The sequence below is a fragment of the Anneissia japonica genome, unplaced genomic scaffold (genome assembly GCF_011630105.1).
Source record: "Anneissia japonica isolate Jap-2015-1 unplaced genomic scaffold, ASM1163010v1 scaffold287931_len176634_cov123, whole genome shotgun sequence".
Lineage (NCBI taxonomy): Eukaryota > Metazoa > Echinodermata > Crinoidea > Comatulida > Comatulidae > Anneissia > Anneissia japonica.
In genome coordinates, this window is record NW_022706238.1 from 55,341 (window position 1) to 68,632 (window position 13,292).

The 13,292-nt window shown below is 34.3% G+C and overlaps 1 protein-coding gene across 1 annotated transcript in view; it reads left to right on the top strand.

Moving 5' to 3' along the window:
• Nucleotides 1–1,593: 1,593 nt before the first annotated feature.
• The window catches only part of LOC117106071, an 18,124-nt gene continuing 6,425 nt past the window's right edge, over nucleotides 1,594–13,292 (top strand). Inside the window, exons 1-4 of the mRNA XM_033247407.1 lie at nucleotides 1,594–1,731; nucleotides 9,688–9,738; nucleotides 10,253–10,354; nucleotides 12,451–12,981. Coding sequence (XP_033103298.1) covers nucleotides 9,705–9,738; nucleotides 10,253–10,354; nucleotides 12,451–12,981 — 667 coding nt within the window. The 5' untranslated portion in view covers nucleotides 1,594–1,731; nucleotides 9,688–9,704. The remainder of the gene's footprint in view (nucleotides 1,732–9,687; nucleotides 9,739–10,252; nucleotides 10,355–12,450; nucleotides 12,982–13,292) is intronic.

Consider the following 13,292-nt stretch of genomic DNA (forward strand, 5'->3'; position numbering starts at 1 on the left):
GCCATCACTTGTTGCTACCCATCAGCACTGAATTCTATGAGACAATTGCTCGTGCATAACAGTACTAAAAATAATATGCTAATAGGCCCTATTATAAATGTGCTGTAGACGGGCCATCCCGATTTCTTTGAGACTCCCGTATTACCATAACAATATATTTACCCTTCCAAGAAAATGTAATATAGTTTATAAATATGTAAAGGTCTATTTATATAGAGCATAATTTCACTTAACAAGATTGTTATATTCATTATTAATGTTGTGTAAGGGGCAAGTGTTATGTTTAGCACGTGATTTTCAATATATATCATAAGCACAAAACATGCATTTACACAGACATATAAATGTTATTTGGCTTATAAATGTACGATGGTTTGTATGTACATGGGACTAATGACTAATGCTCCACCTGAATTACGAGGTTTGGAGAAGGAAGTTTATTTATTGTTAAAAGACTGACTTGCATGAACTCAATGTATGATAGTCAGGAATCGAAGCGGGACCATCAAGGGTATGTCAATATGAACACAATGAAATGAAAATAGCTGCTAGCACACCCTTCTTTATACATTATAAATTACTGCTATCAGGAAATAGATCCGCCATTGTTGGAAACGTTTGTTCTATTTTCTAAAATTTTCCAAAACGCCACGTTAATATGAACACAATAAATACAAATAATTGCAAGCGCACACTTTTCTATTCATATATGCAGAAGTAGATCCGACACTGTTGAAACGTTTGTTCTGTTCTCTAGAATTTTTCAAAACGCCATGAAGCACATTATCATCTAGAATCTAGATTTCGGCCTGGTAAACTTATTGGTTCATATAACAAAGTCATGATTTTATTTGAAAAAAATTCTTATTACCATAAATTACATTTACTAGATTTAGTAAATAATTTACATCATATTCCTAAAATTGGTATGTGTCTGTGTCTAATTAGCAAAGAGACTAAGAGTAACGGGTTATTGCCTAATGATTGTGAGAATATTTTGTGGCAGTTGTTCAACGAAACACATAGTACCACGAATTGGCAGTTCGTTTTTATTTTGTTACGTGAATTATGATTCTGTGCGCTTAAGACAGTTAAATCATGGAGAAAATAAAATATTTTATTTTCTCCATGGTTAAATGATCTTGAATTTAAGGTGTGTAAACTTGATATACACTTCCTGTAGGCCTACGACAGGTGTCCCAAGTTGGAAATTCCTGGAGATCTGTTTAAGTGAGCTTTTTAAACACATTTAGTTGTATTTTTTCACATGTGCATATTGACACCCATCATCACCCATCACCCAATTCCGTGAGACAATTGATCCTACAGTAATACTAAACATAATGCAAATATTGTGAATGTGCTGGAGACGTGGTTATTTTCCAGGAGGATTTTGCTTGGTTGTGAGAGTGCGGGATGCCATCCTGATTACCATGAGACACCCCCGACTTTTTTTATTACTTTAAACAATCCTTCCCTGTCTTGAGAAAATGAAGAATTCATATTTGATATTTTGAACGAGTCGCTCGCTTTTTGATTGGTTTTATAACGTGCGCAATAAGGCACTTCCTGCGTTCCATAACCACCAGCACGCTGATAAGGAACCAGGAAGAACATGTTCCTTTTCAGCCCGTGTTGCGCTATGTTGTTTTGCCAACAATATGCAATATTTACGTGTCACAGATTTCATCATATGTACAGTTATTTATTTTCATCGTAGCCTAGCCCCAGGTAGGTAGGTAGATGTATTTCTGTAGGCCTAGACCGGAGACCCCTCCTTAAAAATAATAAATTTAGGCTAGGCCTAGGGTAGGGGTCCTAGAGAAGTATAAGGGTAGCCTACCCTAGCGTGAGCCTAGGTGAGGTAGGCTATGCGAGGCCTACTTACGTAGGGCCTAGGCTGATAGTTAGGTAAGAGGGCGCTAAATGCACATTTAGTACTCCACCCTAACCTTAACCGCAACTCCAGTCTTGATATGTTCAGGTTAAGGTTAGGCCCTTGGCTAGGGGCGGAGTACTAGGATCAAGTGCGATCCATGGACCCTGTGTAAGTAGCTCAGGTCCAATATACAGTAGTAAGGACCTCTAATAGAATATTCCATTTTCTGCACAGGTTATCTAGTTATCCAAATAATTTCCAACCTGATCGTCGTGCTATGCGATCGTGAGAGGATGTAAACAACGATTTAACAACCGTATTGTGGATGTTCGTGGCTTATGATGGTATTTCAATAATATCTTTAATACTAATAAAAATAATTGTTTATAAACTAATGTTACAGTAATTTAAATAACGAGTTGACTGGTTTTTTCCTGATAAAAAGTTTGATTTTTAAAGATAATATATCAAAAAAACAATACCGTACTATAGAGAAATACCAAATTTTTAGTATTCATTATATTTTCTGTATTTGTTATGTAGTAGGAAGTGTAGGATCGATAACAAAACGAAAATAAACACTCTCCAATAAAAGAGTACGCGGAATGCAAAAAACTAGAAAATAACCCATAAATACCATAATATTAATTGAAATTTAGTTTAGTAATAATAGTATTCATTTTATTTGCTTTTAAGTAGCCTATGTCGTTAGTAGAAAGACAACGAAACATAAATAAAAAAGTAGGATAAACCGATTGACGAACTTAAATGATAATTAGGCCTGGTTATATTACATTTAGCGTTTTCGCAACTCCATTGGCGCTCCATATATTTGTTGAAAACAAACTGGGACCGAAATGAGGCACGACCGAAACGAAGCGCGACCTAAATGATCTGTATTCAGGCTAAGCAGGCTACCTGCCTGGGGCGGCTATTTGGCTATTGACCACCAACCAGCACTGCATGCCTTACATAGATTTTGCCTACCTAGGCCTACCCTAGGCCTAACTAACAGAAACGACAAACGTCACTCAATTTATTGAAGTACACTTTTTTTCACTGTGACTAGTATAATACCGTATTTCTGTCGTGCACAATTTGAGACATTTGCAAAATTTACAAAATGCGCAACCTATCACTGCAAGGATTTCTTTGCACAATTTGAAAACTGTTCAAAATTGTGCACAGTTTGCAAACTTTGCAAGGAGATTGTTGCACAGTTTTAAAATGTACAGTCAATTTGCAGACTGTGCAAGGGCAGCTCATGCACATTTTAATCTATTTGCACATTTTGATACTGATTACTGTAGGCCTAATTTTGTTTTCTGTTTATTGTTGGTGTGACATGAAATAAAAACGTTGGCACATGTAAGCCGGGTATCATGCATGGCTATCGTGTGTGGTTGGGTGGGAAAAGATGGTGTGCTATTGAGGTGAAATCAAGATACCAAGAAAGGCATGAATCCTCAGGACGTAGGCCCATGGGCCTTGCTTAGCTTTTTCGCTTAATAAGAGTTGACATACTACTCAGTCTTTGGTCTAATCTATTTACATGACACACTTGCACTAAAAAACTAGATATACTGTTAACTGTAAATAAGAGAATTCATTTAACTGTAGACCTACTAGCATTTTATATACCATAATACTGTTTTAAGTGGGCCTACATCAAAAGTATATTCGAAAAATTTGACACTACTAGTTACGATCGATTAGGGAAACTCATTCTCTTGATCTGCCCGAACGATGTGTATGAATATTTCGGTTGATTTGAAAAGCGTGGTAATTCTGAGTTTATAACCTAGGCTGAAACTTAGGATGAGATTTTGAGATTGAGATCTTCAGACTTGATATGACCATGGAGGAATTAGTTTATGACTGATATATGCCACCCAGATCGATCTGTCACTACAGAATTTAAACAAAGGCTAGAGGCTATTCCAAGAGTTTGGTACAGGATTCAGTCCTTGTTTGATAATTGCTATAGATAAATGACATGAATACTGAGTGGAACCATACGCCATATTTATCGATGACAGGAATAAATACAGCAGTGTACTTTTTGATGTTCTGCTTACCCAGCACATCGTTTGCGCACCACTCATCGTGGGTGATCTGCAATGCCAGTCTTGAAAGACGATGTCACGCACATTCTGGCACTTCATTGGGTGATGGTGACGTAGTGCCATTTACCGTACCTTTAGCAAATTGAATAAAAAATACGGTACCTTATTTCTAGCCACACCATGTTTTTTTTTTTATATAAGAACCAGTAAAATGTTTTCAGACTCAAAATGTTCTTATTTTGTTTTTGTTTTTAAACACTTTTCAAGCATAGAAAATTATTGTTGTACATCAGTATATTACTGTACTGTTATGTAGATGGCATAACATAATATAGTCACACCTACTGCAAATATGGTACAATAAGATTTGTTGGTTTTTTATTTTTTTTTCAACTAAAACCCTAATCTGAAATTTCAATTTGTTCTTATGTTGTTCTTAATTTTTAGGCAATTTCAGCCTCGCTGTTCTACAAAATGTGTCCTTATGAAAAAAAGAAGTGTAGCGTTGTCGGCTAGTGGGAAAATGTGTCCTTATGAAAAAAAGAAGTGTAGCGTTGTTGGCTAGTGGGCCTGGCTGTCAGTTGTTGTTTCAAAATCATTTAAAAAACATGTACGAATACTGCGCAGGGTTCAGATTGTGTATTGTTGACATTAACTTATACTGTATTATTAGAATTTGATCCCACTGAGTTAGGGGGGTGTGGGGGGAGACACTATAGTGATGTTTTAAGTCATCAGAAAATTAGCAATGATAAAAGAAAGGGCATTTGTGTGGTATGCTGTCTGTAGCTTCCATGGAAAAGATAGCAATTATTAAGGGTTCCAACAATTTAAAAACTAATGTTACTAATTGAATTGGTCTTTATTAGTAAATTAACAGGTTAAATAATCAGGCCAGGCCTGCCTCGGTATACAGGTTCTAGTCTAATGCGTTGCTGGGCTATTTTAAGTCCTAACCTTCTACCCAGCCTCATGGCCTACAGTTATATTGAATATTGATTGCAGGCTGGAAATTAAGGGTTATTTGGTCCTGATTGTTTTAAAGAGTGACAAGGAATTTACTTGGTCACGCTCACTGTGACTGTGCTCACTGTGTCGTTTCTTTTCATAAGCGCCAGAAAGGTTTCCAACCAAATCGCAATTGTTTGCAACTTGTGCAGCCCTATAATTTTCAGTCAGGCAGTATGCAAAACAATCTATCATTCATTCTATGATATCAACCAATCAGCACGAGCTACTGTTAAAGTGTGACGTCGTACCCTAAAGCTGTGTCTCTTTAGGTCAAGAACTGATGTGCACTCATCTCATATTCTTGGTAAATAAGCATTCTCCGTCAAATCGAACAAGACTGGTATTAAAATATCGACTTGAACAAATTTTAACTTTTCCTTAACTTATTTGTTTATAAAATAGAATACTGATATTTCAAACGAGCGTCGTTTGACTTCTTATAGTTTTACGATGGACCAGTAGCAAGCAATAAAAAAAATTTAACACAAAATACATCGTAAGTAAACGCATGTAGACATCATCTGGATTGACTGAATATTATACTGTATTACGCTCCTTCAAACATGTGGTTGATGATAATTTCAGCCAGACTTTATGGGGCAGCTGTGGTTTAACAACATGTGTCTCCATGAGCAACATCTTCAAATTTACAAAAAAACAAAAAAGAAAAAAAAACAAAAAAAAAACAAAAAAAAAACATTGACCTTTTCAGCAATTTTAAATAAAGTAATATAGAAAACAATGGCTTTACTGAAAATATTTTGGGCGAAAATTCCTTTACCATCATTCATTTACTGAAGAAGCCAACCTGCTTCTTCTGACCTACTTTGTGCCTGGTAACCATTTTGTCTGTGTCTACCGTGAGGAGCGTGGAATTGGGAACATCTCTTACTGAATTTTGTAGACGACAAGCATAGTTGTTACTAGGCAACTGGTAATGGGCCTATATCAAACGATTTATTTCCTTCTTTAAGGTTCAGCAGAAAAAGAAAATAAAATGATTTTCTAATTGTGTTTTTAAATTACAAATTTAATTGATTATAAATAAATATTTAAGAATTTGTTATTGAACTTGGAATTAACAAAGTGCAGCATTTGAATTAATTGATAATTTTAATCTAAAAAAATTTTGTACAAGAAATGTTTCTTTTTTGACAAAAAAAAGAACCCCAACAAAAACGACATTAATTAAACCAAACTCTTTGCTTCACACATTATTTGGTTAGATTTGAAGCAGTACTTAGGTGCTACTCGCCTCGTGGCTGACTGCCCCTTTGCTGGGCACACACATGGTTTAGGATTACTCCGCAAAACCTTATTTGTAAACACCACAACTTGTGACGATGCTCTCTGACGATATTAATAGTTTTGTAGTTTGAAGGTGTACTACCAGTTAGTTTTCTTTCTCAATAATTCTCAAAAAAAAACAACTGTTGAACAAGAAAATGTAACTATCATTAAAAGTGTAGAAGATAGGCGCCATAAGGACACTCTGAAGTTAGTTGTACAGGTGCAGGCCCAATGTTCAAATTGTAGCGTAAGCAGTGTCACCGACTGTGCGTGATGCCAATTTTTCAGGCTTAAAAAGAAGCCTAAACGACCTTTGACAGAAGAAACGGAACAACAAAAACAATCAACAAAAAGAAAAACAAGAAGATGAATGAGAAAAGATAGTTTTAAGTCTGGCCTTAAATAGGGAAGTGGAAGAACTGTCTCTTATACACATCTAGATTCAGGCCAGGCCTGCCTCGGTATACAGGTTCTAGTCTAATGCGTTGCTGGGCTATTTAAGTCCTAACCTTCTACCCAGCCTCATGGCCTACAGTTATATTGAATATTGATTGCAGGCTGAAAATTCAGGGTTATTTGGTCCTGATTTTTTTTAATTGTGACAAGGAATTCATTTGGTCGCGCTCAGTGTGAAAAGATCATTCGTTTTTATAAGCACTATAAAGGTTTTTAACCAAATCACAAATGATTACATCTGGTGCAGCCACATAATTTTAGGCAGTATGCAAAACAATGTATCATTCATTCTGTGATATCAACCAATCAGCAGGAGCTTTAAGTCAACAACTGATGTTCACTCATCTCGTATTCTTGGTAAATAAGCGATCTCCGTCAAATCGAACAAGACTGGTATTATAATATCGGCTTGAACAAATTTTCCTTAATTTGTTTGTTTCGTAAAATAGAATGCTGATATTTCAAACGATTGTCTTTTGACTTCTTATAGTTATACGATGGACCAGTAGCATCATCTGGATTAACTGAAAATTATATTGCGCTCCTTCAAACACGTGGTTGATGATACAGTAATTTCATCCAGACTTTATGGGGCAGCTGTGGTTTAACACATGTGTCTCCATGAGCAACATCTTCAAATTTACAAAAAACAAAAAAGAAAACAAAAAAAAAAAAACAAAAAAAAAAAACATAGACCTTTTTAGCAATTGAGAAACATAATTAAATAAAGTAATATAGAAAACAATAGCTTTACTGAAAATATTTTGGGCGAAAATTCCTTTACCACCATTCATTTACTGAAGAAGCCAGCCTGCTTCTTCTGACCTACTTTTGTTTGTACCGGCGGCATACAAAGAGTCAAATGACTTTGTGCCTGGTAACCATTTTGTCTGTGTCTACCGTGAGGAGCGTGGAATTGGGAACATCTCTTACTGAATTTTGTAGACGACAAGCATAGTTGTTACTAGGCAACTGGTAATGGGCCTATATCAAACGATTTATTCCTTCTTTAAGGTTCAGCAGAAAAAGCAAATAAAATGATTTTCTAATTGTGTTTTTAAATTACAAATTTAATTGATTATAAATAAATATTTAAGAATTTGTTATTGAACTTGGAATTAACAAAGTGCAGCATTTGAATTAATTGATAATTTTAATCTAAACAAATATTGTACAAGAAATGTTTCTTTTTTGACAAAAAAAACCCCAACAAATACGACATTAATTAAACCAAACTCTTTGCTTCACACATTATTTGGTTAGATTTCAAGCAGTACTTAGGTGCTACTCGCCTCGTGGCTGACTGCCCCTTTGCTGGGCACACACATGGTTTAGGATTACTCTGCAAAACCTTATTTGTAAACACCACAACTTGTAACGATGCTCTCTGACGATATTAATAGTTTTGTAGTTTGAAGGTGTACTACCAGTTAGTTTTCTTAATGATTCTAAAAAAAAAAAGCAACTGTTGAACAAGAAAATGTAACTATCATTAAAAGTGTAGAAGATAGGCGCCATAAGGACACTCTGAAGTTAGTTGTACAGGTGCAGGCCCAATGTTCAAATTGTAGCGTAAGCAGTGTCACTGACTGTGCGTGATGCCAATTTTTCAGGCTTAAAAAGAAGCCTAAACGACCTTTGACAGAAGAAACGGAACAAAAAAACAATCAACAGAAAGAAAAACAAGAAGATGAATGAGAAAAGATAGTTTTGAGTCTGGCCTTAAATAGGGAAGTGGAAGAAAGTGAGGCGAGTGAGGGGTGGGGGAAATTCGCCCGACTAGGGGTCAGACTTCCCAGATGAAAGAAAAGTGGCCGTGGTCAGGCTTCGATGAAAAAATTAAGAAAATAGTCCGGGGGCCCATTCCCCGAAAATTTTGACAATTTAGGTGATTCAAAGGCTTATTTAATCGATTTTAGAGTCTACTAATTAGTAGAAAATACATATATATTTTGGTTTTTGTCAGCATGTATCTCACTAACTTAGTGAGTTACGCCTAGAATTGTTGTTTATCTTTCATACTCATAGGTTCCAAACATGTCCAAAAAAGTTGAACAAAAGCTAATTGAAGTAAATACATGGTTGGCTTGAAAGAGAATTCCCCAACTGATTGTCTCGTACAGTTGAACTTGCCTACAGATTGTTAATTCATACATGCCAACATTTTGATAGTAAATAACGGGAGAATCACCAAACTTTGGCCTGTAAAAGGGGGAGGGGTCAGGAGGGTTTTCCCCATTACATGGGGTCCAGATTTAGCTATTTAATGTAATATAAGGATAAATCTCATGATTTTTATTATGTGTGTTTCAATAATAAAATTATTGATTTTAACTTGTATGTTTGATAGAATCATATAATTGTCTTGTGTATCTAGGCCTATGTCTATATGGATCAATTTCTCATTTGCTGGCCTTTTCAGTACAAGATACAAAATCTAGATTCAGTCCTTGTCATAAAATGCTTTTTCAATGGGCTTAAATTAATAGAGATAATTACTGGGCCGGTATTTTAGCAATTGTAACTTCAGCTAATTAGTCAGCGTAAGGTCGGGTCCAGCTACGTCACTATTCTTTACAAGTACTCTTGTCATTATTATTGACCTTCATTTTAAAAACGATTTCAGAGGCGATGCTCTTGCTAGTTTTCTATCACCAAGCAAATTATTGGAAGATAACGTAAATATTGATATATTTTATTGCAAAAAAAAAAAAAATAGAAAATATTAAAATATAAGGAGGCCTATGCAGTTTTCTTTGTAAAGCATGTGAGAAAAAAATTGGCCGGGAGTCAGGTCAACAAAACAGGAGTGTTGTCATGTATGTTAATTAATGGAAAACTCAACAATTTGTCATAAGTTTGGCCTAGAAATTATTCGAGTCATGCAAAGTTGACTTAGGCAAGTTTAACTGTATTCTTACTTTCTAAGCTGCAAATAACAGTCTGAGCCTGTAGGCTTATTGTAACTTTTCTCAATCCTTGTAGATTGATCCGTTGTAAAAATGAGTGACAGTATGGAAGGAGACACATCAGAAGGTGAGTTAACTTTAATTATTTGTGGGTATATCCAGTAAATCTTTTCAACAAAAAGTGTTCAGTAAGAAGTAATTAAATTTGAAAATTAATTGTTATGAAAAACATTTAATTATTATTGTATTTTAATTGTTATAATTATCAATTAATTTTAATCCAATCCAAAAAAGGAAAAGGTTCATACCAATTCAGAAAGGTTGAAATTCAGTAGGGGATATGTATAGGACCATCATTATTTCCATACCAATTACAGCAATAATAATAGTATAATAATAGTAGTAATAATAATAATAGTGGAACACTTTAATATTTACAATCACACATTGTTGTCTACTCTAACGCACAAATGGAATCACAAGCCTGGTACAAAAGTATAATGCAATAAAATATATTAACTGTATTTCTCTAATGTGTGTTTGATTGAAAATCTACATTGAATAATGAATATAGGATTAATAAATAATGGTTGTTCTAGGCTATGTTAAATTTGGCAAGATTTTCACAATTTCTTAAACAGATGATGAAGAACTGGAAAATTTAACCAGCAAGAGAAAGGTGAAACAGAAAGGACCTACTAACAAAATTAAGAGGACAAAGATAATTGAGCAATCAAGCCCAGGTATGTACTGGTAGAGTATTTTATATTTTGTAGCAGAACTTTATAATGTCATTTACTCAACAATGTATGTTTGTGGGTTTGATTTTTTTTCATTTAACATAAATGAATGCTGTAAATTGGTGTTTTTTTATTCTGATGAATTGAACTCCACTTTACTTAAAAACATTTTAAAGTTTCTAGAAATAAAGTAAAAAATAAATTGTTATTCTATGCCTTTACCTTAGGCATAAAAAAAATGAGCCAGAAAAACAATAAGTAAAATAAACAAGTTAAAAGAACAAAGTAAATTGAGCAATAAAACCAATGTTGTATGTGTTGTATTTTGTAGCATAACCTTACAGTAGGTCATTACTCAACAATACATGTTAGTCTGGATGGTAATTCTATGATTCATACATTATTTTTCCATTTAAATGATGTTATATTGTAAGCCCCTTTTCAATAATAGAAATACTTTGTACAGTATGTATTAATGGTTTAATATTCAAAGTCAATTGAGCAATCAAACTAAGGTATGTATTATAACTATGCAATTTTTAAATAACACAGAAGAAACATTACTACGGATAATGAGTGGGAGGCCATGAATCAACATTTTGACCTTTATTGGGTGTATTTTCAAGAATGACCCAATAAAGGTCAAAATGTTAAATCATGGTCTCCCTCTCATTATTCGGAGTAACTTTCTTTTTATGTTATTTAAACATAATCAATATATCTGGTTTTACAATTTAAGTTAGTAATAAACAATGCATGTTTTGGGGTAACTGGGGTCCTATGAATTTTATGTTTATTTAAAATTAACTGTTTCTTTACATTTTTTTCATTTAAGAATTATAATTATGATTTTATGTTAGAACAAATAATGTATATTTTCATTGGGTTTTTTTTAGGCACATGTGCCAATGATTGGCAATAGTGAATATATCACTGTGGCAATCCATTCCACAAGACAAACATTTAACACAAGATTAAAATAAACTAGGTTTCTTTATGAAGTTTAGGGAGTGGAGTTATTTTAATGTTCACCATAAGAAATATCCTGGTGATTTTTTTTTTGTCCGTTTTCTTCTGTTATTGTTAAGCGCCTCAAGGTTGGTCCAACGGGAGGCGCTATACAAATCACAAATTATTATTATTATTATTATTATTATTATTATTATTATTATTATTTTGACCCATGACCCTGGAATTGGAAGGTAAGTATCTTAATGACCAAGGTACACCTTGACTTGCATTCAGCATGTTCAGAGGTCTAAGATCTTGTGCGAGTCGCAAGAGACTCATAGAAATCCGCATGAGGTTCCATCCTCCTTTACCAAAATTTGCCTCTTGCAACCAGGGGGCAGTGTCTTTGAGCTAATTACAAGCTCCACAGGATATCAGATAAGTGTTAAGTAATTAGATAAACAGAATCAATTTTCTCAGGCAGACAGTAAACTGGAACTACTTTCACCATACTCCATGCTAATAATGTATATTTTCATTGGGTTTTTTTTAGGCACATGTGCCAATGGTTGGCAATAGTGAATATATCACTGTGGCAATCCATTCCACAAGACAAACATTTAACACAAGATTAAAATAAACTAGGTTTCTTTATAAAGTTTAGGGAGTGGAGTTATTTTAATGTTCACCATAAGAAAATATCCTGGTGATTTTTTTTTTGTCCGTTTTCTTCTGTTATTGTTAAGCGCCTCAAGGTTGGTCCAACTGGAGGCGCTATACAAATCACAAATTATTATTATTATTATTATTATTATTTTGACCCATGACCCTGGAATTGGAAGGTAAGTATCTTAATGACCAAGGTACACCTTGACTTGCATTCAGCATGTTCAGAGGTCTAAGATCTTGTGCGAGTCGCAAGAGACTCATAGAAATCCGGCAGACCTTGCATGAGCAAGCAAGAATGTCACAGAAAATAACCCATCTCCCACAATTCATGATATAATTATGCATTTTACTATGTTTTATCAATTGTCTCACACTGGATAAAGAATGGCCTCATTCAGATTTAGAATCGGAGTATATCCCTGCCTTGAATCCGCTATAGTGAAGTATTAACATAGTATTTATTACTACTTTACTTCCAGAAATCTCTGAGGATGAATACCGTGAGCTGTTGCAGGATATATCAGAATGGTTTGATGGAAATAGCTGTATCAGTATGCTGAAAGTATTGTACAGAGATCATGTGACTAATGCTAATACACTGCATAATGCTACTAAAATGCGTGACTTGCTGGACAACTTGCATGACTCTGGGAATCTGAGTCCAACTGATCTTAGTATTCTGTATGACACCATAAATGTAACAAAAAAATTTGGTTTCAAACCAAAGAATAAGAACCTGCTTTCATTATTTCAAAATGTTAGACGTTTTGAAATATCAAAATTTACATCGCACAGGCAAAAGCTTGTAAAATTAGGAATGGCATTGATTCAAGATGATGTATCAACTCTTGATGGTTCATTTAACATCCCACAAAAGAAATATGAAGACAGTTGGCATTTGATAAATGATCTGGAGCACAAAACAGTAATTTGTGAAGAAAAAATGGAGCCATTTGTTGAAAAGTTGCGTAAAGCCCAACTCCATTCAGCCGTGAAAGCTCTTACTGAAGGTAAGATAAATGAGGCATGTTGTGGTGAAATGGTAAAGTTGTCACACAGTCCAGTATTGATTAAATGAGCTATAAAATATGGGAGCTCAAAAAATTGCTAAAAAATCCAAATTTGTTTTTCACTATAGGTCAACAGTTAAATGTCTTATTAATCATGTCTCGAAGTATTAGTTCTGGAAGTGGTTAACAAATTGTTTATTTAACGTTATTTTTTATAGTTCATTCTATTAAACAATGTATGCACAAATAACTTTGAAAGGCAATTACTCAAAATCCTGTTTATCTTGACTCTAAGAGTACTGTACTTTCAC